We start from the raw sequence: 20,214 nt of genomic DNA on the forward strand, positions 1-20,214 counted from the left end.
CGGAGAAGGAGCGGGTCAAGGAAAGCCTCTGCAACGCGGCCGAAGACGATGACTCCGACTTCGAAGACATCACTCCTGGGCAGCGGGTCATAAGTAGTGACGTCGACCATGAACCTCTCCCCGAAACCCAGAAAAAAGCTCTGGTGACACCTTCACCTTCGGGCCTAGGTGTACACCGGGACACTACTTCTCACGCCCGCGCCTTCCGGCCACTCGGAATCGAGTCAGCCTGCCATCGGAGCCGACACCCAAACCCTGGCATCGAAAAAGAAACCCTTGTCTTCTTACGTGCCGATCACTCCCTCTGCATCAGCACCAAAACATACTGGCACCGACCCCTCCACTCCGAAAAAGTCATCTGAACCGAGTAAAAAAACCATTCCGAAACCTACGGATTCTCAGCCTCCGGCACCGAAAAACCGCTCAGAACCGAAACAACAACCGGTCCCGCAGGCCCCCTCAGAGACTAAAAAATCTTACGCTTCCAAGCCAAAGGAGCATAAATCCTCTCTTGAATCGGTGCCTCGTAAGCCTTCGGAACCCAAAGAATCTGCGCCGAGAGAACAGCCTCAGACAGGAGAGCTTTTTCGTCCCGATCCAGCACAAAAAACTCTTATAATGGACCCAAAAACAGGTCAACTGACTCTCAGCCACAGAAAGAGACCAATGGACATGCCTCTACCGGCTCCACCCCCACCAAAAAAGAGACATTGCAGCATCTCCTATCAGACTCTCTCCACCTCCTCTGCCTCCCCTCCACACCACTCTCCTACTCCATCTCCACCCTCTGATGACGGGGGAGGGGTGCAGACGATGAACCACTAGGGGATCATAGTCCGCCTTCAACTCCAGACCCATGGGATGATTATAATACACCAGATGTCCCTAATGTACCACGAAATAGCATCTATCCCTCTAGACCTCCCCCTCCAGAGGACACCATGGGTTTCAACCAGCTCATTCATAGAGCTGCACAATACCACGGGGTAGATTTACATGCAGACCCGGTGGAAGAGGATTTCTTAATGGACACTTTTGACATAGACAAAAAGTCCACCTCTGTTCTCCCTATGTTAAAAGAGGTAGTCGGACACGCACCTTAGGTGTTCAAAGATCCTGTTAGGGCTAGGGTTATTAATCCCAGGATTGAGAAAAAATATAAATCTCCCCCAGCAGACCCTGTATACATCAAGGGCCAAATACCTTTGGATTCCTTAGTCGTCTCCACCTCCAGAAAAAGGGCTAATTCACAAACGTCAGGGGATGCTCTGCCTCCCGACAAAGAATCGAAACTCTTGGACGCCTCTGGTAAACGTACAGCGTCACAAGCAGCTAACATATGGCGAATTGCCAACACTCACGCATTGTTAGCCAGATACAATAGGGCACATTATGACGTGCTAGAGACCCTATTGCAGCACCTTCCTGACAAATACAAAACGAAAGCCAACGACCTCATACAGGAGGGTAAACTCATCACAAACACCTCCATTCGTTGTGCTCTAGACGTTGCAGACACAGCCTCACGAGCCATTAACACAAGTGTACTCTTACGTAGACATGCATGGCTACGCATTTCAGGTTTCAAACCAGAAGTACAAACTTCCATCCTTAACCAGCCATTTGATCAGGAACATCTATTTGGGCCTGCCGTAGATTCATCTCTAGAAAAGATGAAGAAAGACAGACACAGCTAAATCCATGGGAACTCTGCAGTCGCAAGCTCCCAGACGTTCCTTTCGTCGCTCCTCTTACAGGGCCACCTCCAGAGGTTATTCCTGTGACAACCCCTCCAAGTCCTATAAGGCAGAGGCAAAACCAAAAATACCCGCTCTGCCTCCACCCCTACCCAATGACTTCCCTCCACTCCCCCCGGACCATTCCACTCTGGTCGGGGGAAGATTGTTACAATTCCTACCTGTCTGGAGCAACTTCACGACCGAAAGTTGGGTGAGACAAATCGTTCAATCGGGATATTGTCTAGAACTTACCTCAGCACCCCCCCCAAACCCCTCCGCCCCCGGCCCCAAACATACCATCCAGACAATGTCCAATGTCAACAGAGCATTTATCGATGCTAAAAGAAGAGGTAATCGCCCTCTTACAATAACATGCAATAGAACCAGTACCCCTGCATCAGCAAAACAGGGGTTTACTCTGTGTACTTCCTCATTCCACAGAAGGACGGCTCTCTCAGACCCATCTTGGATCTCAGACCCCTAAACCTGTACGTACAATCAGACCATTTTCACATGGTCACACTTCAACAGGTCCTTCCTCTGCTCTCACAAGGAGTCTTCCTTGCCACTCTAGATCTCAAGGACGCCTACTTTCATATTCCTATTCACACCTCTCACAGGAAATATCTCAGGTTTGTAGTGGACTGTCGGCATTACTAATTCAAGGTACTCCCATTCGGAGTCACCACAGCACCCAGAGTCTTCAAGTGTCTTGCAGTAGTTGCGGCTCACTTGAGAAGGCAGCATATTCATGTGTACCCCTACCTAGACGACTCGCTCATAAAAGCCAAGTCATACAACCTGTGTGTACACCACACTCACGCCACAACCCAACTGCTTCACGACTTAGGGTTTACCATAAACCACCCAATGTCTCATCTACAATCGTCCCACATACAATACCTCGGGGTTACAATAAACCCCTCAAAAGCACTTGTATATCCCAGTCCAGCCAGGATAACAAGCATACAAAGCCTCATCACAAAGTTTCAGCTGCAACACTTTTCCAGCTCGAGTGTTCATGAAGCTAATAGGGATGATGGCCTCTTGCATATTCATAGTGCATCACGCAAGACTCCAGATGCGTCCCCTACAGGAATGTTTAGCACGTCAGTGGAGAACCAAGCTCAAGGTCAGCTGACAGATTTGGTGGACGGTTGCACGCATCGCTCTCTGCAGTGGTGGAACACCAAAAACCTTTCCATGGGGCAACCGTTCATCGAGCCAGTTCCACAGATTGTGCGAACAGTGGACGCATCGCTCTCCAGCTGGGGTGCCTATCTGTTGCATCATACCATGCAGGGCAGGTGGTTACCTCAACAAAGGTTGCTCCACATCAATCACCTGGAGTTACTAGCGATATTCCTAGCAATAAAGTTGTTCCAGAAACACATTCTGGGCAAAGCTGTCCTAGTCCGCACAGACAATTTGACAGCAATGTATTACATACAGAAACAAGGCGGAACACACTCCCTACAACTCTCCCAACTAGCACAAAGCATATGGAGATGGGCTGTTCCTCAAAACATTTTTCTCCTAGCCCAATACGTTCCAGGAGTCAAGAACAGCATAGCAGATCTGTTAAGTCGTCAGATGCAACAGACTCACGAGTGGGAACTTCATCCGCAAGTTCTTCAACCATTTTTCCAGTAGTGGGGACAGCCAGAGCTAGATCTCTTCGCCTCACAGGAAAACGCCAAATGCCCAAGCTTCGCTACTAGGTATCCACACTCATTGTCCAAAGGCAATGCGATATGGATGAATTGGTCGGGCAGATTTGCGTACGTTTTTCCACTTCTCCCACTAATTCCCCTGGTGGTGCGCACACTGCAACAACACTCACTGACTCATCATGTTTGCTCCAACATGGGCCAGACAACCGTGGTACACCACATTACTGGAACTATCTGTAGTCCCGCATCAAAAACTACACCTCTCCCCACACCTCTTAACCCAGAGCCTTGGAGAAACCAGACACCCAGATCCGCACAGCTCAACCCAGCGATCTGGCTCCTGAGGTCATAGAGTTTGGTTACCTTAACCTTCCCCCTGACTGCATGAATGTTATCAGAGAAGCTAGATGCCCCACCACTAGGGCATGCTATGCAGCCAAGTGGAAAAGATTTGTGATATACTGTAACAATAACACCATCAATCCTCTAGATGTGTCTATCCAACACATCATAGGTTATCTACTACATCTTCAAAGTTGTAATCTAGCATACACATCTATTAGGCTACACCTCGCTGCCATAGCAGCATATTTACAAAATAGACAGCACTTGTCACTATTCAGAGTACCTGCCATCAAAGCATTTATGGAAGGCCTCAAAAGGATAATTCCTCCCAGGGTACCACCCTCACCTGTGTGGAGTTTAAACATTGTTCTCACAAGACTAATGGGTCCACCTTTCGAAAATCTCCACAAGTGCGAGTTACAATTCCTTACATGGAAAGTCGCTTTCCTGGTGGCCATTACTTCCCTTAGAAGAGTCAGTGAGCTACAAGCACTAACTATTAAAGAACTTTTTTTTACAACTCCATCATAACAAAGTAGTTCTCAGAACAAATCCAAAATTCCTCCCTAAGGTTATTTCTCCATTTCATCTCAATCAATCTGCGGAGTTGCCAGTATTCTCGTAACCACAGTCGCAGAAAGAGCTCTTCACACACTAGATGTAAAAAGGGCACTTCTCTATTACATTGAAAGGACAAAACCTTTTCACAAGACAAAACAGCTTTTCGTGTAATTTTGACCACCACACAAAGGCAACCCCATATCAAAATCTGGAATTGCATGATGGATTGTCAAATGCATACAAATTTGCTATCACAAAGCAAAACGTACACTATCTGTTCCTCCTAAAGCCCACTCTACCAGGAAAATAGGGGCTTCAATGGCATTTTTAGGGAACATTCCCTAAGATAACATCTGCAAAGCAGCTATATGGTCTACGCCGCACACGTTCACAAAGCACTATTGTGTAGATGTGCATACAAAACAACAAGCTAGTGTGGGCCAGGCTGTACTCAAACCACTCCGGCGCCTACAATCCATACAGAACCAGGCCGCGCGTCTCATCTATCGTCTCCCCAAGTATCATCGCATCACTCCCTTGTTTAAATCCCTTCATTGGCTTCCTATCCTGCAGAGATCTCTATTTAAGATGGGCTGCCTGACCTTCATGGCCCTTGCCGGCTCAGCCCCAGCTTTCATCAACGCCATGATCTCCCCCATGTCCCAACCCGTACCCTTCGCTCCTCTACTCAGGCCCTTCTGAATGTTCCCCGCTTCCGGAGGACTAAGTTGGGTGGCATGAGGTTCTCCTTCCTTGCCCCTCGTTTTTGGAACACTCTTCCTCCTCCTATCAGGTCAATGACAATCTATCTGGACTTCCGCAAAGCCCTTAAAACTTATCTTTTCACCCAAGCTTACCCACTGTAATACCCCCTCGTTGGTGCTCCCTTCTGCCCCCCTGCCAACTCACAGCGCCATGAAACCGCTTGGTGATCGAGCGCTTTATAAGTCATTTCAACTTCAACTATTTCAAACAACTGCAATAGATATTGGTGGTCGCCGCTAAGGACGTGTACTGCTATACAATCTATCCTAAAGTGTGTGATCTGCAGCCCATACTGGTGGTCGCCGCTAGATGTGGGTACTGCTATACGATCTATGCACAGTACAGTGTGTAATCTGCAGCTCATATGCCTCGAACGGAAAATGCTACGTACCAGTATGCATCTGTTCTTGGCATGTAGAGCTGCAGATCCACCCGCCTCCCCTGCTACCTTTATCTGTCCCAGTATTATCTTATTTAGATACAGCAAACCCGGGCATCTTTTCTGTTTCTCACAAAACTCCATAATTTCCCTGCTGGCGAAAAAACTATCTGAAGATGGAGCTGATGCCCATTCGCACTATGGTCCAAAGGTGGAGTCAACTATCTTGTGACTTCCAAAGACTTTACCAATACAAAAACAAGTGCAGACATCCGGGCCCAACACCAGATGGTGATCTATGATAAAGTGTGTCGATCTGCAGCTCTACATGCGAAGAACAGATGCATACTGGTAAGTAGCATTTTCCTTTCCTCCATAGGATACCATTGACTGTTTTTCTATAAAAAGTTCCTAAGTGTGGAGTTGGAAAATCTAAGAAATCCTTTAAAACTGTAACTAAATGACCAAAACGCTTTTACTTACCTGTTTACAGGCAAATTCCCACTGCAGTATCCAGGGATACTGCACTGTGTAAGAAAAGTAATCTGAAAAGTAACTTACATGATATTATACTAAAAATCCTATACAGAGTATATGTACTGTATTCTGAAAAGTATTGCATTATCAGTAACACTATTGTGATCAAATCAAAGTACATTTACATTTCAAACTGTATATTTACTGCAAAATGTTTATCACTTACCTGTGCCATGCTTTCTTGGTTCTAGACCATAAAATAACTTAAAGAATATTTTATACAAAAACAATTGGTCTGAAGTTCAGTCTTCGAGTGTCTGAAATCATTTGCTGAGTGAGTGTGTACAACAGATGCTTAACACTGTCCTCCGATACAGCCTCACCGCTCGACCACACTACCACAAATAGAGACTAAGGTGCTATCTACTTTTAACACTGCCTACCTTTGGGGTTCCACTGCACTCTGCACATTATACTTCACTTTGGTATAGTATATACAGAGCTAGCTTCCTACAACAAAAAGACAGTGTTATGGGCTTTGCCTTTTCAAAACTAGAAGCCTTATTGTCCTATGCAGTGCCAACGCCTTCTAGAGTTCAGGTAGCAGGAGTCAGACAATAGATGGGCTGAGAGCCATTCCTTCCCTTCTACTGGCCCTGCTGAGGTCTAAAAGGGCCACTCACTCTCTTTGATGCCTGCGCTGATATGAGTGGTGTGTTTGTGTACGGGCTGTTAATGTGTTCCTTCTCTCTTCAGTGTTGGCCTACATGCAGCTGTTGGAAGACTACTCCGAGCCTCAGCCATCTATGTTCTACCGGACGCCTCAGAACGAGCATGTGTACCAGCAGAAGAACAAGCACTTGATGGAGGTGTATGGCTTCAACGACTCCTTCAGCAGCATTGACTCTGGCCACGAGCTCGTCCCTCCACCAGCCCTACCACCCAAGCAGAGGCAGCTGGTAAGTGTCTTTCACTAGGGGAAGGGGAACACGGCTCTTCGGGGCTTGGTGTCGTTGAAGAGGGTTGAGGTCCATACATGCATGCACTCAGGTTATGCATTGACAGTCACATCTAGACTTACAGATTTAGTGGAAGTTTTGCAGACTATTTTGCTATGCCAACTTCTTTCCATGTATGAACTTTAACAGTGAATATGCATGTGTAGACTCTGCTGTTCACATACAAGTATATGGTTAAAAACCAGCCCTGGTGCAGTGGATATTGGTGATCTAGCAGATTAGTTTTGTAGGCAGAGGCAGCCTGAGCAAGACTCAAAGATGAATATGCCGTTTTTGGTCTTAAGGTCTGGCGCAGAGACAGTTTTGTGTCTTGCCAGGCTTGTGTTTTCCAAAAAAGCGTATTAAACCCCTATGAGTGAATTTAGACATTGTCCCACATGTTGAAGCATTTCAACAAAATGCGATACACAAGGTTATCTTTCATGCTCATGCGCATGCCCGATGCCTAACTGCAAAGGTAAATGGTTCAGGAACAATTGGATGTCCAGTGATGGTAAAAGCAGATTTTGGGAGGATCAGGTGTGGCTGGTGGCAGCTTTTATGTCTTCCCTAGGCTTTAGGTAAGAGCAGCGGATTTATTTCTAGGTGGCAGTCTGCAAACCCTGAAAGAGTTTCCACCTTTTAACAAGAGATTGTAAGCCCTACCCCCTCCTCCCAAACGAAGACATGGCAGCCTGTGTAGTTCCAGCAGCCCTGATGGGACGATCACCGACAGTTCCTCCCTAGCAAGTGTGCAACAGGGCCCCAGTCATTGGTGTCTTTGATTTTCCTCTGCAGGCTTGTCTCCTGCAAGATGGGGTTGTCGACATGTCAGTAGACAACCCCAGTAGATTCAGTGTCTTTTTTAAAGATCTAAGCGATGCAAAACAAGTTGCAGAAATGGCCCTTATTTGAGGTTCAAGGGATGAGTATCAAATGTTATTCTCAGATTTCATGTTTCAGATTGGGGAGAGGGTAGTTGGCCAAGATCTACTGCCCATAATGTTTTAAAGTCAAGGGGAGAAGATTCCTCAAACACCAACATTATTGATGTATCTGACTAGAGTTTCAAACCACTCTGTTCTTCGTCTTTGTGTGTGCACGCATTTAGACGTGTGCATTAGCGCTTTACGGTCTCTGTGGTGATGCACTTTGAGAGTGAAGGTGTTTTGCTTCTTCCCCCAGCAGTCTAAACTCTGTGCAGAGAGCCTGTTATGCACTATGCTTGCACAGCCCCATGTTATGCACATCTCCCCACCCAAGGTCTAGACACAGCACAGCCGAGCACAGCTTTTGGCAGGCATTCCCTCCGGCCAGCCTTTCACATTTTGTGAGGTAACCTCTGCCAGAAGCTGCCTGCAGTGCAGAGATACTAGTTTTCATCGCCTGAAGGCCTCCAAGAGAAGCTGAAAATGACTTGTCTAAATGTGTCCTTTGCGGTTTGTCTTCATGGTGGCCTAGGGCACATCCTGCTTCTGCATTTCTACTTTCAGAACTGAAGCTCTTCTTTCAGAAACTGTAAATCTCACTCCAGCCTCAGGCAGTTTCTGCTACTTCTGTTTTTACCATAACTAATACTTTGCATTTAGGGCATGAAGCTAAATGTTACCTTTGTCAGACCTCAAAAGATATGCCATAAAAGCTGTTTAAGTAATGACTGCCTTGTGTCCACCCTACCATACAAGCCAGATGTGTGGGGTGTTGATGTTGGTGTCACATGCATACTGTGACCAGTGTTTCCAGCCTCTTGATAGCCTTTGAAAAGATTCATTCTTGCTTGGTCTTCCAGTTTGGTGGGACAGCTTTGTCTAGGCGGGATAGACAGGAGATATTTAAGAACCTTCTTGTTGATCTGTACTAAGCATCTGACCGGTGCCTTGGTGCTGCCGATAGATTTGCCTCCCCGGCAGAAGTTCAGTTCAAGGTAATGTTTATTTAGATCATTGGTCCTCGAACATAAAAATAAAGGAAACAGTTCCTTCTTTCCATAATACAATATTATAACAATGTATGCACAATAAAAAAAATACAATACCATAGTAAATATTTATTTCCTTTTCTAATATATCCTGTTATCCTAAAATGAATTTAATAAAATCCCGATTTGATATACATTAAAACTTTTTTAACCTCCAACATAAATGTCCCCAGTGCACTTGCAGTTTCTAAATAGATCATCTCCGTTAACAATCCTGCTGCCTGTGCACGGTTCTTTATACCATATTTTATAAATACTGGTCGTAAAAAATGTTTCCGTGTATCAAGGGCCTTAAGACAATCTAACAGTAACTGTAAACTATCGCACCTCGTATCTAAACTGCAGGTGCAATTTCCTTCACGATCCATCATAGCCTCTTTTATCCCGTTAAACATATAACGAGGGTTAATTCCTATTCGTAATTTAAAACTTCCCTCTTCAGATAATGGGTAGGTGGTCTATCTATATACGGGAACTGTTGGTTAGATTTCCAAGATCCCGTCAGGAGGAACTTGCAAGAGCGAATACCTACATTGTAAGGTTCTGTGAATCACTAATACAGGTGGATGCTCATTAGACCAGTCTGCGGTTTTGAAGGTGATGGTTACACCTGCTCTTACTTGGAATTGCTGCTACAAAGGTGCAGGGCCTGTTAAATGTTTATTTTTGCTTGGTTTTCCAAAACTTTCTAAAATATTTTTTAGGTGGTGGTGATAGTAGTTGTAAATAAGTGAAAAACACGCACCTTAATTGTAGGTTATAAATGTCTTGAAAGGGAGCATTGCCTCTGTGAGTTCTATAGTAGGCAGTGCACACAGTTCCATAAAGGTGCATCCAGCACACAGAGACAGTTCACCTCCACCGCTCCCTCAAGGCTTCCAGCATCACAAGCTTCTCCTCTCTCTCCAGTACCTGTGGTGTGTACTCGACTCGCCCCCTCATACCCGCAGATTGCCTCTTGCACTTCTTCCAAGTTGTGCTTCCAGGCCCCCTATGTATGTTTTCCCCTTGACCACATGCCGCGCTTGTGATGGAATTCACGCCGTTGTCCTCGGTGTTGCTCCAAATACCCCTGGCCGATTTCCATCAGGTTACAACCTCTTGGCCAAGCACGATGAGGCCAGCTGTGATATCTGCCGCCTTTTCTACCCGAAGAAGACTCTTCGAGACCTCCAGGGTAGTCGCCTCAAAATGTCATGCAGATGCAGAGACGACACCCCAGACCTCTTCAGCACCCAGGACTCCGAACGGGAACATCATCCAGAGTCGGCAGCAACCAAGGATGACATTTACTTGCCTTACCCAAGGTCCGGTTCTGTCCTGTAGATCAAAGACCCACTGTCCACTTAATAGGTTGCATGTTTCCTTCTTCCCTGCTACCCCAACACCACTTCCTCCAAGTGGCCCCTACACCCAAGGGCCAGACAGCCGCTCTCAATACTGAGACAGACATCCAGGTCGCCACTGGCATCTTGCCTTGGTCAGCACCAAAAACCTACTTCGGACACCACACCCAGCCTTGGGATCGAAGAAGATCTTGAAGATGACATACTCTGCCCTGAAACACCCTTAGGTTCTGAAGCCTTCGGCCTTTAAGGCTAAATCAGTGCTGGTGCCGAGACCAACATTAACCGTCAACTTCTTTGAATCAGTCCTCCAAAAGCTGCAGGACTAACTTGATGCCCACAAGCGGCACATCATGATCCATCCTGATACCGGTCAAATCCTCGCCCAGCCACCGGCATCCACCATTCAGACATTGAAGAGGCTGCTCAGCTTCAAGGAAGCTCTTTACCACAGCCCAAGCAGTGAAAGCGGCACAGCAAGGCTATCCATCCTCTCTCAGTGCCTCGGCCGTCTATCACCACACTCTGATGTTGGGGGTCACGGCACAGGAGATCCACCAGGCATGCCCCCACAGGGTGACCCCTGGGATTCTTATGATGGGGACCGTCCCACCAGATGACAGTATCTCCTACCATGAGACCCATGATAGGGTGGCCGATGCCGTTGAGAATTTCTGCTGGAAACTCTATCCTCCGCCCAGCGTTACATGCAATACCTACTAATGCTGAAGAGCATGCTTAGACCGCTCTCAGATATATTCGGAGAGCCGGTTAATGCTCATGCAGTCACCCCTAGAGTAGACAAAAAAATATAGGTTCCCCTTTTCCGACCCACTCTACATCAGGGGTAAACTTCCTCCCAACTTACTGGTGATGCATACTGCCCATAAAAGAGCTAATGCACAGGGTATCTGTGATACGACCCTGCCAGATCAGGAAAGCAAGCGTATTGATGCAGCTGGCAAACTGGTCGCTGCGAATCACTAACTCCGTCGGCCTGCGTTCCCAAGACGAGCGTTCCTAATGGGACAAGATGGAGGAGCTCCTCCAGCGTCTCCCAGAGGACTACCTCATGAGAAGGTATAAGCTACTCTTGGAAAGGAAGTTTATCTCAAACACCACAATAAGATGTGCCCTTGTTGCTGCATCAATTCCAGCAGGCTCATTCGCTGAAACATTTGGCTCCGTGTCTCTGTCTTTAAGCCAGATGTCCAACAGCAACTCCTAAACCTTCCCTTTGATAAGGAGCGCCTCTTTGGCCCCATTTGATGGGATGCTAAAAAAAGATTTTAAAAAAGAAACTAAGACCGCAAAGGATATGGGTGCCCTCCCGATGCCTATCCTTCATGGGTCCTTTCGCAGGTCAGCATGAAATCCTTAAGGAATCACACAAGCCTGCTACTCACCTGCTGTGCTGACAGATGGAAATGATTTGCCCAATACTGCCTATTGAAATATGTTGATCCCTTAGCAGCTAGTGTCCAGGACATTGTCTGCTATCTCCTACAGACCTGTGGACTAGCGTTCTCCTCCATCCTGCTCCACTTAGCTGCTGTGGCTGCCTGTCTCCAAAACAGACAACACATGTCCCTCTTGAGGATTCCTGTGATCATAGCTTTTATGGAGGATCTCAAAAGGATCGTTCCTCCACAAGTCCCTCCGGCCACTGGGTGGAATCTCAATATCTTTCTCCCTAGACTTATGGGTCCACCCTCTGAACACCTCGATTCCTGCCCTCTTCAATTCCTCTCCCGGAAGGTGGCATTTCTTATTGCAATATTCTCACGCAGACGTGTCGGTGGCTCCAGGGTTTAGCTTTGGAAGATCCTTTCTTTCAGGTTCACATGGATAGGGTTGTCCTTCGCACTAACCCTAAATTCCTCCCTTAGGTGGTCCCCCTTAACCAGTCTATACAACTCCTAGTTTGCTTTCCCCAGCCTGACTCCATTGCAGGACAGGCACTACGTTCCTTAGACATTAAGTGATCACCAATGTACTATGCAGATAAAACAAAACTCTTTCACAAAACTCAACAGCTCTTTGTAGCCTTTTCGAAACCCATTAAAGGGCGGTCTCTCAGGCATACCCAGGTGGACAGTCAAGTGTATCCAGACATTTTATGCAAAAGCAAAGAGGGATTTGCCTATTTACCCAAAAGCCCATCATCATGTAACAAGGGGGGCTCTATGGCCTTGTTGGGGAACATTCCCATAGCTGACATCTACAAAGCTGCTACCTGGTCTACACCACATACTTTCACCAAGCTCTACTGTGTGGATGTACTAAGACGCAAATAAACCAATGTTGGCCAGGCTGTACTCTCTATGCTTTCTTCAGTCTACCGCAACACCCACAGGCTGCCACCACTTATGGAAGGGCTGCTTTACAAACTGGGCACAGCTTGTGTATCTACAGTCACATATGCCTCGGACAAACAATATTCCTTACCCTGTAAGCATCAGCTTGTGGCATGTAGTGCTGTAGATTCACATGCGTCCACCCTTCTCCCTAGGTTCCTTTGGCTATTGCAGTGATCATTCTTACTTTTTCTGCATGGTCATCTCTCTCTCTCTCTCTCTCTCTCTTCTGTATCGCATTGCTCCATCTCATCCAAAGTGCAGAAAACAATCTAACAATGGAGTCGATGCTCATGCGCATTACTACAGAGAGGAGGAGTCACTGCACCTCGTGACTCGAGAAGACTTCTTTGAAGAAAAATAACTTGCACACATCCGGACCAATCACTAGATAGCATGAGTGTGCACAGTATGTGAATCTAAAGCACTACAGGCCACGAATAGATGCTTACAGGGTAAATAACATTTTACTTCTCCCCTATTCAAGCTTCCCAGCTTTGCTTGTTTTTGGACATTCTCCATAGCAGTGGGCCTAGTCGACCCTTACCCGTTTCTCCCTTATTTCAACTCTGTGCCTGTCAGGGATGCACTGTTATCCTCTCGTTCAACTTAAGGCTACAGGCATCTGTAGGGGACGTGGCAAAGGAAATCATGTCCTGTCCTTTTTGTAGTTCCTACATGCTGCACCTCCAAACGAGGGGGTACATTTAATTCATATAGATGCAAATACCAACACCCTTCTAATGAGGCTTACAATTTATCTTCACATTTTAAAGGAAGCACACAAGTTAGCGGTTTCTGAAGGCACAGAGTCAATGGCACTAACCTTTGTTCAAGTAAAACGTTGGGCAGTAACCTTCAGTCTATACAGAGGCATGGGCAGTAACCACCTTCTGATCCTATAGGGCTGTGGGTAGTTCCTTCTTCAGGGCAGCCAGAACTGTGGGCAGCAGCCTTCCAGTCCTATACAGCTGTGGGCAGTGCCTTCTACACAGTGGTCGGAGAGTACGGGGTCGGTCAGGCGCGAAGTGCTCATACTTTGTTGATTTGTGAAAAACCATTCCTCTACTTTTTCTGAAAAACATAACCGTCCCGGGATGGTTAATTCTGATCATTAAAATGCTTAAGCAGAAGTATCATTCAGGGAGTCCTGTGAAACCGAAGGCGGGCAGGCAGCTAAACAATATCCAAACCTTCTTGCCAGGGTGCCTGTTTGCCTTAAAGAAATGCAGGTCTGCGCAACTGGTTATTCTGCAAATGTAAAGAGTGCTTGAGAGTCAGTACTGGCTTTAATTGATGGAATCTCTTGAAGCTTTGTGATGACAAAGATTGTCTCTTTGTGAGTGCTATTGCAGGGAGCAACCAGCTGAGCTGTGAAGTGATTCCTTCAAAGGGACAGCTAGGTAAAAACAAATGTTTTTGCGTAGAGCCAGGGTTTTACTAAAATCTATATTTTAGAAGCATCATTTTAACTTTTTACGTATTTTGTAGAATTCTATCTTATAGTGTGTGTGTAATGCAAGTTTGAAATAAAGACTTACATATTCACAGTGCTTTCTATCACAGGCTGGGACCTAGTAGCACTAAAAATGCAGGTCACCGTTTGCCACTGCACCAACCAAAATGTAATTCTGTGGCTCGCTGGTTACAGACACAGACCTCTGCAGTGCATTAACTAATAGAGGTTTCAGAACTTACTATGTAGTGCATTTGTCACTGATTAACGTACGTTTTTTTCTTTGTCATTTAAGATGTGCGCTGTTTTATGTGTAAGCACCTGAAGGTATTTTTGTATGTAGTTAGAGAATATTTAGTTTTTTAGCCATACTTTTGAACCTGCCCCTATGCTCACTGACCCCGCCCCATTGCATGCACCCTCATAGTCCCACCCTTTTTTTAATGCACTTTGAGCGCTGCTTCCAAGGGGCAGCCAGAGCTGTGAGCAGTAACCGTGTTCCTGCTAAGAAGAGCTGCCTGTCAGGCATGTGCCTTTGTGGGGGTTTGGTGAAATGTGGTTTAGGCATTCCTGGAACTCATTCTCCTTGGGCGATCATGTAGTGATTATATTGGGACTGAAGTGAAAAGTTTCTTTTACCTTTTTACAGCGCGTGAACAATGAAGCGTCTGAGTCCACCTTGATTTTCCTGCCATACTGTTCTTCTTCACAGCTGTTCTGGGGTCTCTGCCTTTCTCACCTGCCTCTCCTCTCCTCTGTCCAGCAGGGCTCCTATGCTGCCTCTCACCTCTCCTCTGTCTCCTACTGCCTACAGCCTACTAAAGGGCCCTTGGCGTGTGAGGATCCTGGCGCCACGCAGGGCATCAGTGTCTCGCTCTCTAACTGCTTTCTCAGCCGGCACGGCTCCTTGCCCATGCATTCGGTGAGTCTCTGCAGCTTGCTGTCCTCTGGCCTTCTGTGTCCAGCTTCCTTTCTGATTGCTTGTCAAGAATAACTGTAGCAACGCTGAGGATGTAGGGTCTCCGCATCCTTGACACCCTTCTGTCTGGCTTCTAAGTCTGCACCTCTTCAGTCTGCTGGTCCTTGCACACCTCCCAAACCCCCTGAGATGCCCATGGGAGGCAGGCTTCGGGTGAGGTGGACACTGCTTGCGGTGGGCCTCTAATAGCAAATGGTCAGAGACTGGGGTCGGTGCAGCTACAAAACGATTTTCAAGCACAACTTAACAAAATATGTGTGAAGTTGGGAAAGGTATTGCATCCTCTACAGTTCTATTGAGAAGTAATAATATTTTTCTGTCCACTGCAAAGATATCGGTTGTAAGTTTGACAAAATTCTGATTATTCCACACAAATTAGGGCTGGCCATAGCTCTGTGACCTATGCGGTTTTTAGGTTTGGAAACCCACCATCTAATGTTTAGTATATCAAATTATTCATTAAGTGTACACACGGTCATATTTCTGTTTTGCACAAGTAGGAATTAAAAGGGACACATACTATGTATCAACACTCAATCGTGCAAATGCACCTGTAGGCAGACAAATACATTCAATTACAGACCAGTGAACATTAAAACACCCTCCCAGCGCAGGCACGTTTTTACCATGCAAGGCTTTGTTTTGAAATGTCTTGATTCCCTTTAGAGTGGATCTCAGTGCGCGCAGGAATTCATGAACAGTTGCACGTGAGCAGACTGACAAGATGTACATCCAGCAGTGGAGACGCAGTACTACCCCCACCCCAGAAGTGTAGGGAACTTTCTTGGTCTTCAGAGACTGTCTTTCACTGAAGGCTCAGTTTGTAGCCCTGCCAAGAAGCTTTTCCAGTCTGGAAGTCCTTCGCTTGGACTGTGCCGCACTTGCACATACTGTGCGGCAATGTGCTGTGTCCTCAGTTCACACTTGCTTTATTCACACACGTGTCCGCAAGCACACACACACACCACAGCAACTCCGGCTGCTTTAATAGGAAGCGATTCGAATATTGAAGGGTGAGACAGGCGTAGGATTATGCATGCCCTCCAATCCAACACTAAGCTTCGTTCTCAAGCTTCTCTATCATTCCAGGAGAAATCCACATCTCTGCTCCAGGGTAGGTAGCAGATGTACTGCACTTGCTAAACCTTTGCGTATGTTCAAATCCTAAACCCAACAACATAGGCAGTGTACTGTAGAGTCATTTTGGCTGGCACCTTGCACTGGCGAATTTGGAATTTTTTTTCCATAGCAGGTTTTCTAAGTTTACCTTCACCCATGCAAAGTTGTTCTCTGATTAGCGAGATTGTTTACCCCATATAAAAAGATAATGTTTGAGGCATGTGAGCTATAGATCACTTGCTTTGCATACTCCTGCCATCTAGTGTTGGGTCTGGATTTTTGCAAGTTTTTTCCTCAGAAGTCTTTCCAGTCACGAGGTAGGTGACTCCTCCTTTGGATGATAGTGCGCATGGGCATCGACTCCATTGTCAGATTGTTTTTTTCCGCCATTAGGTTAGGACATGGATTTGCTGCACTCCGTTTCGACACCGTTTCTCGGGATCCCCTCAGTGCACAATCTGCTTACCCTCGACGGTATTGTTTTCGATCGCGTATTTCCATGCTCCGCGTATCATATTTACTACAAAATCCCTCTTTCGATCGGGTAGCTCATGGAAGGTCGATGGGCCTACCCGTGTCGGTCCGCCTCGCAGTCGATGGAACGGACTCCATTCAAATTCTGTCCTCTGTGCTAAGCGAAGTTCCCACGCACCTACTCACACGAAGTGTGTAACTTGTCCTTATCTCTGAAGAACAACGAACAGGACTGCAACGCGTGTAAGTCTTCCGATCAAAAAACAAACTTTGCGACTGTTGGGCTTTGCTTTCGCGACATGCATAGTCAACACACCGGTTCCATTCCGGACCTCTTTGGAGAAGATTCTGAACAAGAGACCGGCGATGCCATGGGAGCCGAGGAAGAACAGGAGCCTATCTTCGTCTCCGGATCTGGCTTAGATGGGGACGAAGACATCCCGCAAGGGCAGCGCATCTTGAGTACCGATCCTCCCTTGCCCCAAAGTTCAACTCAGCCGAAGAAAAAGGCTCTCTTCCCACCCCTGCCTTTGGGCCGTGGTCAGCACCAGAACATGTTTCCGACACCCAGCCTTCCGGTCCGGCACCAAAAACACACCCCAAAGCCTTCCGGCTCCGAATTGAGTCATCCACGTTTAGGCAACGAGCCGAAACCTTCAGTGTCAGTCGAAATCCGGCTCAGTCCCACCTCCTCCTACGCCAAAAACGTCTTCGGATCCGAAATCCTCGGCATCCAAAACACCCGCGCTGAAACAAACAAATGCGCCGATTCCATCAAAAGAGCACTGTTTCGATGTTCCGCCCTCAAAACCGGACCCGAAACAGAAGGAACTGTATATTCATCCAAAAACTGGACATATTGTCACCAAATTGCCACTCAAACGCAAACCTGAACATGAAGAAGCTTACCACATTCCTTTAAAGAGGAAACATGTGGGTACTAACCATTCTCCTCCTCCTCCTCCTCCATCACCTCCTTCCCCTGAGTCACAACCATTGTTAATTTCACCTACTGACTCACCACCACCATATACACCTGATGATCAGGATGATGAGCTTTCCTTTGCGAGACACTTAGCAGTTCCCTAAGAGCCACTCACACACTTCCTATGCTCAAGGGCATGCTAAGACATGTGGATGACATTTTTAATGATCCTGTTGGAGCACGTATCCTCACCCCCAGGGTAGGCAAAAAATATGGAAATATGCACCATCAGATCCAGCTTACATCACGGGGCAGTTACGCTTAGATTCTTTGGTAGTTTCTAATGCACGTAAAAAGCCAATTCCCAAACGTCAAGAAATTCTCCACCTCCAGACAGAGTCTAACTTGACGTCTCTCTGGTAAAAGAGCAGCCTCCCAATCTGCAAATTATTGGCGCAGTTCCAATACCCAAGCACTTTTAGCCAGATACGATAGGGCGCATTGGGATGAAATGGAGCAAGTGCTCCAATATCTGCCTGATGAGCATAAGTCCAAAGCTCAAGACCTAGTGTGGGAGGGACAGCTCATCTCAAACAATTCCATCAGGTGCACTTTAGATGCCACTGACACTGCGGCTAGAGCCGTCAACACCAGCGTTCTCTAAAGAAGGCATTTCAGGGTTTAAGCCAGAGGTTCAAGCTTCTACTCTTAATACGCCATTTGACAAGGAACACCTCTTTGGCCCTGTAGTAGACACAACCTTAGAAAAGATGAAAAAGGACAGAGAGGTGGCAAAATCTATGGGAGCCCTTCAGTCACCTTCCGGCCATGGTTCCTTTCGGCGCTCCTTCTATCGTGGAGGGTCCAAGAATACCTCCTCATTCACTGCCTTTACAACCTACAAAGGCAACAATCATCCCTCTGCTTCCAAGGATTTCTTCAGAGGGGGGGGTTATATAGGCAACAATGGCAAGGGTAGAGGTAGAGGTTCCAACACACGCGCCTCAGGCTCCAATACCAAACAGTGACTTGCCTACACTTCCCTCGGACCATTTAACACCTGTCGAGGGGGCATCTTTCACAATTCCTACCCGTCTGGCAATCGATAACTACAGACAAATGGGTACTGGATATTATCCGTTCTGGTCATTGCCTGGAGTTTACCAACAATCCTCAAAACATTCCTCCACGTTCACACACACGGTCACCAGACTACATACAACTCCTCAACCAAGAGGTTCAGTCTCTCCTTTTAAAAGTAGCTATAGAGCCCGTACCACTACAATACCATGGGTCAGGCATATACTCCATCTACTTTCTCATACCCAACATAGACGGTTTTCTTAGACCTATCTTGGACCTCAGAGAATTGAATCTTTACATTTAATCAGACTATTTTCACATGGTAGCCCTTCAACAAGTGCTCCCACTCCTGGAGCCGACTGCCGAACTTCCAGCAACTTCCTGGACTGCTCCCGCAAAGTCTTCGGTGCCATGGCCCGGCAGTCGGGGCATGACTTGGGGTCGTGGTCGTGCCCCAGGCAGTAGAGACAAACGCTGTGCGGGTCCGTCACCGACATCATACGATGACAGTCCCCCACAGGACTTGAAACCGGGCATCCCTACGGCACCAGGAGTCGATCAACTCGAAAAAATAGAGACAAAAAGCCTTGAAAAACCTCAGTGAAAAAGTGACTGGGAGTACCGCTCTCTCCAGATCTGCGCTTGTTGCCGCGGAAAAAGAAACAACTGACGTCAGCCCGAGAGTCATCTCGCCGACGACGGATGCGGAGCCGCACGACCCCACCTTTCGATGCGCTGGGGTACTGCTGACGAAAACTTTACAGATCAAGGCTGACGCCTGGGGGTAATTCTAAGGTAAGGAATCTATCACTAACTAATGTTTCTTACAGATATATTTTTACCAAAGGTAAGTAACTTGTGCGTTACTGCACCAACTGGGCTTCACAGTCAATGTGTTGAAATCACATCATCAATATTCCAACACTCAAAACTATCTAGGAGCCACATTAGATACTCAAAGAGCTCTAGCCTTTTCCAATGCAGCCAGAATTCACAATATTCATGCTCTAGTTCTCCGGTTTCAGCCCACTCACTCACTACCAGCTCGGAGTGTATATGCAGCTGCTGGGAATGATGGCCTCTTGCATCATGATTGTTCCCCATGCCAGGCTTCACGTGGGTCCTCTTCAGGAATGCTTTGCAAGTCAGTGGGAACCAATCACAGTGTCTTTTAACCGATCTAGTGTTGGTAAACGGCCGTACTCCTCGCTCTCTGCAGAACCCACACAATTTATCAAAAGGACGGCCATTCATAGACCCAGTTCCACAGACAATGCCAACAGCGGATGCGTCCCTCACTGGTTGGGGAGGTCATCTCCAAAATCACACAGTGCAAGGCATGTGGAGTCAACTGCAAAAAACTTGCCACATAAATCATTTAGAGCTGCTAGCATGGTTTCTAGCGCTCAAAGCATTTCAGACTCACCTGGTCGACAAAGCTGTCCTAGTTCGTACAGACAACACGACAACTATGTATTATATACAAAAACAGGGGGGAACACACTCTCCAACTGTCACTCCTAGCTCAAGATATTTGGAATTGGGCAATTCACCACAAAA

At 46.8% G+C, this 20,214-nt stretch overlaps 1 protein-coding gene across 3 annotated transcripts in view; it reads left to right on the forward strand.

The window, feature by feature from the left end:
* RAPGEF1 (Rap guanine nucleotide exchange factor 1) overlaps window positions 1-20,214 on the forward strand; it is a 669,494-nt gene that overhangs the window by 446,267 nt on the left and 203,013 nt on the right. For 2 of the 3 annotated variants that reach the window (XM_078646179.1, XM_078646180.1), the window contains exon 10: window positions 6,696-6,898. In XM_078646179.1, the coding sequence (XP_078502305.1) occupies window positions 6,696-6,898 (203 nt within the window). Of the gene's footprint in view, window positions 1-6,695; window positions 6,899-14,840; window positions 14,997-20,214 lie in introns of all 3 variants that reach the window. The other variant, XM_078646181.1, reaches the window with a different exon arrangement.

This window comes from Lissotriton helveticus, chromosome 5_1, assembly GCF_964261635.1.
Source record: "Lissotriton helveticus chromosome 5_1, aLisHel1.1, whole genome shotgun sequence".
NCBI classification, from domain to species: domain Eukaryota; kingdom Metazoa; phylum Chordata; class Amphibia; order Caudata; family Salamandridae; genus Lissotriton; species Lissotriton helveticus.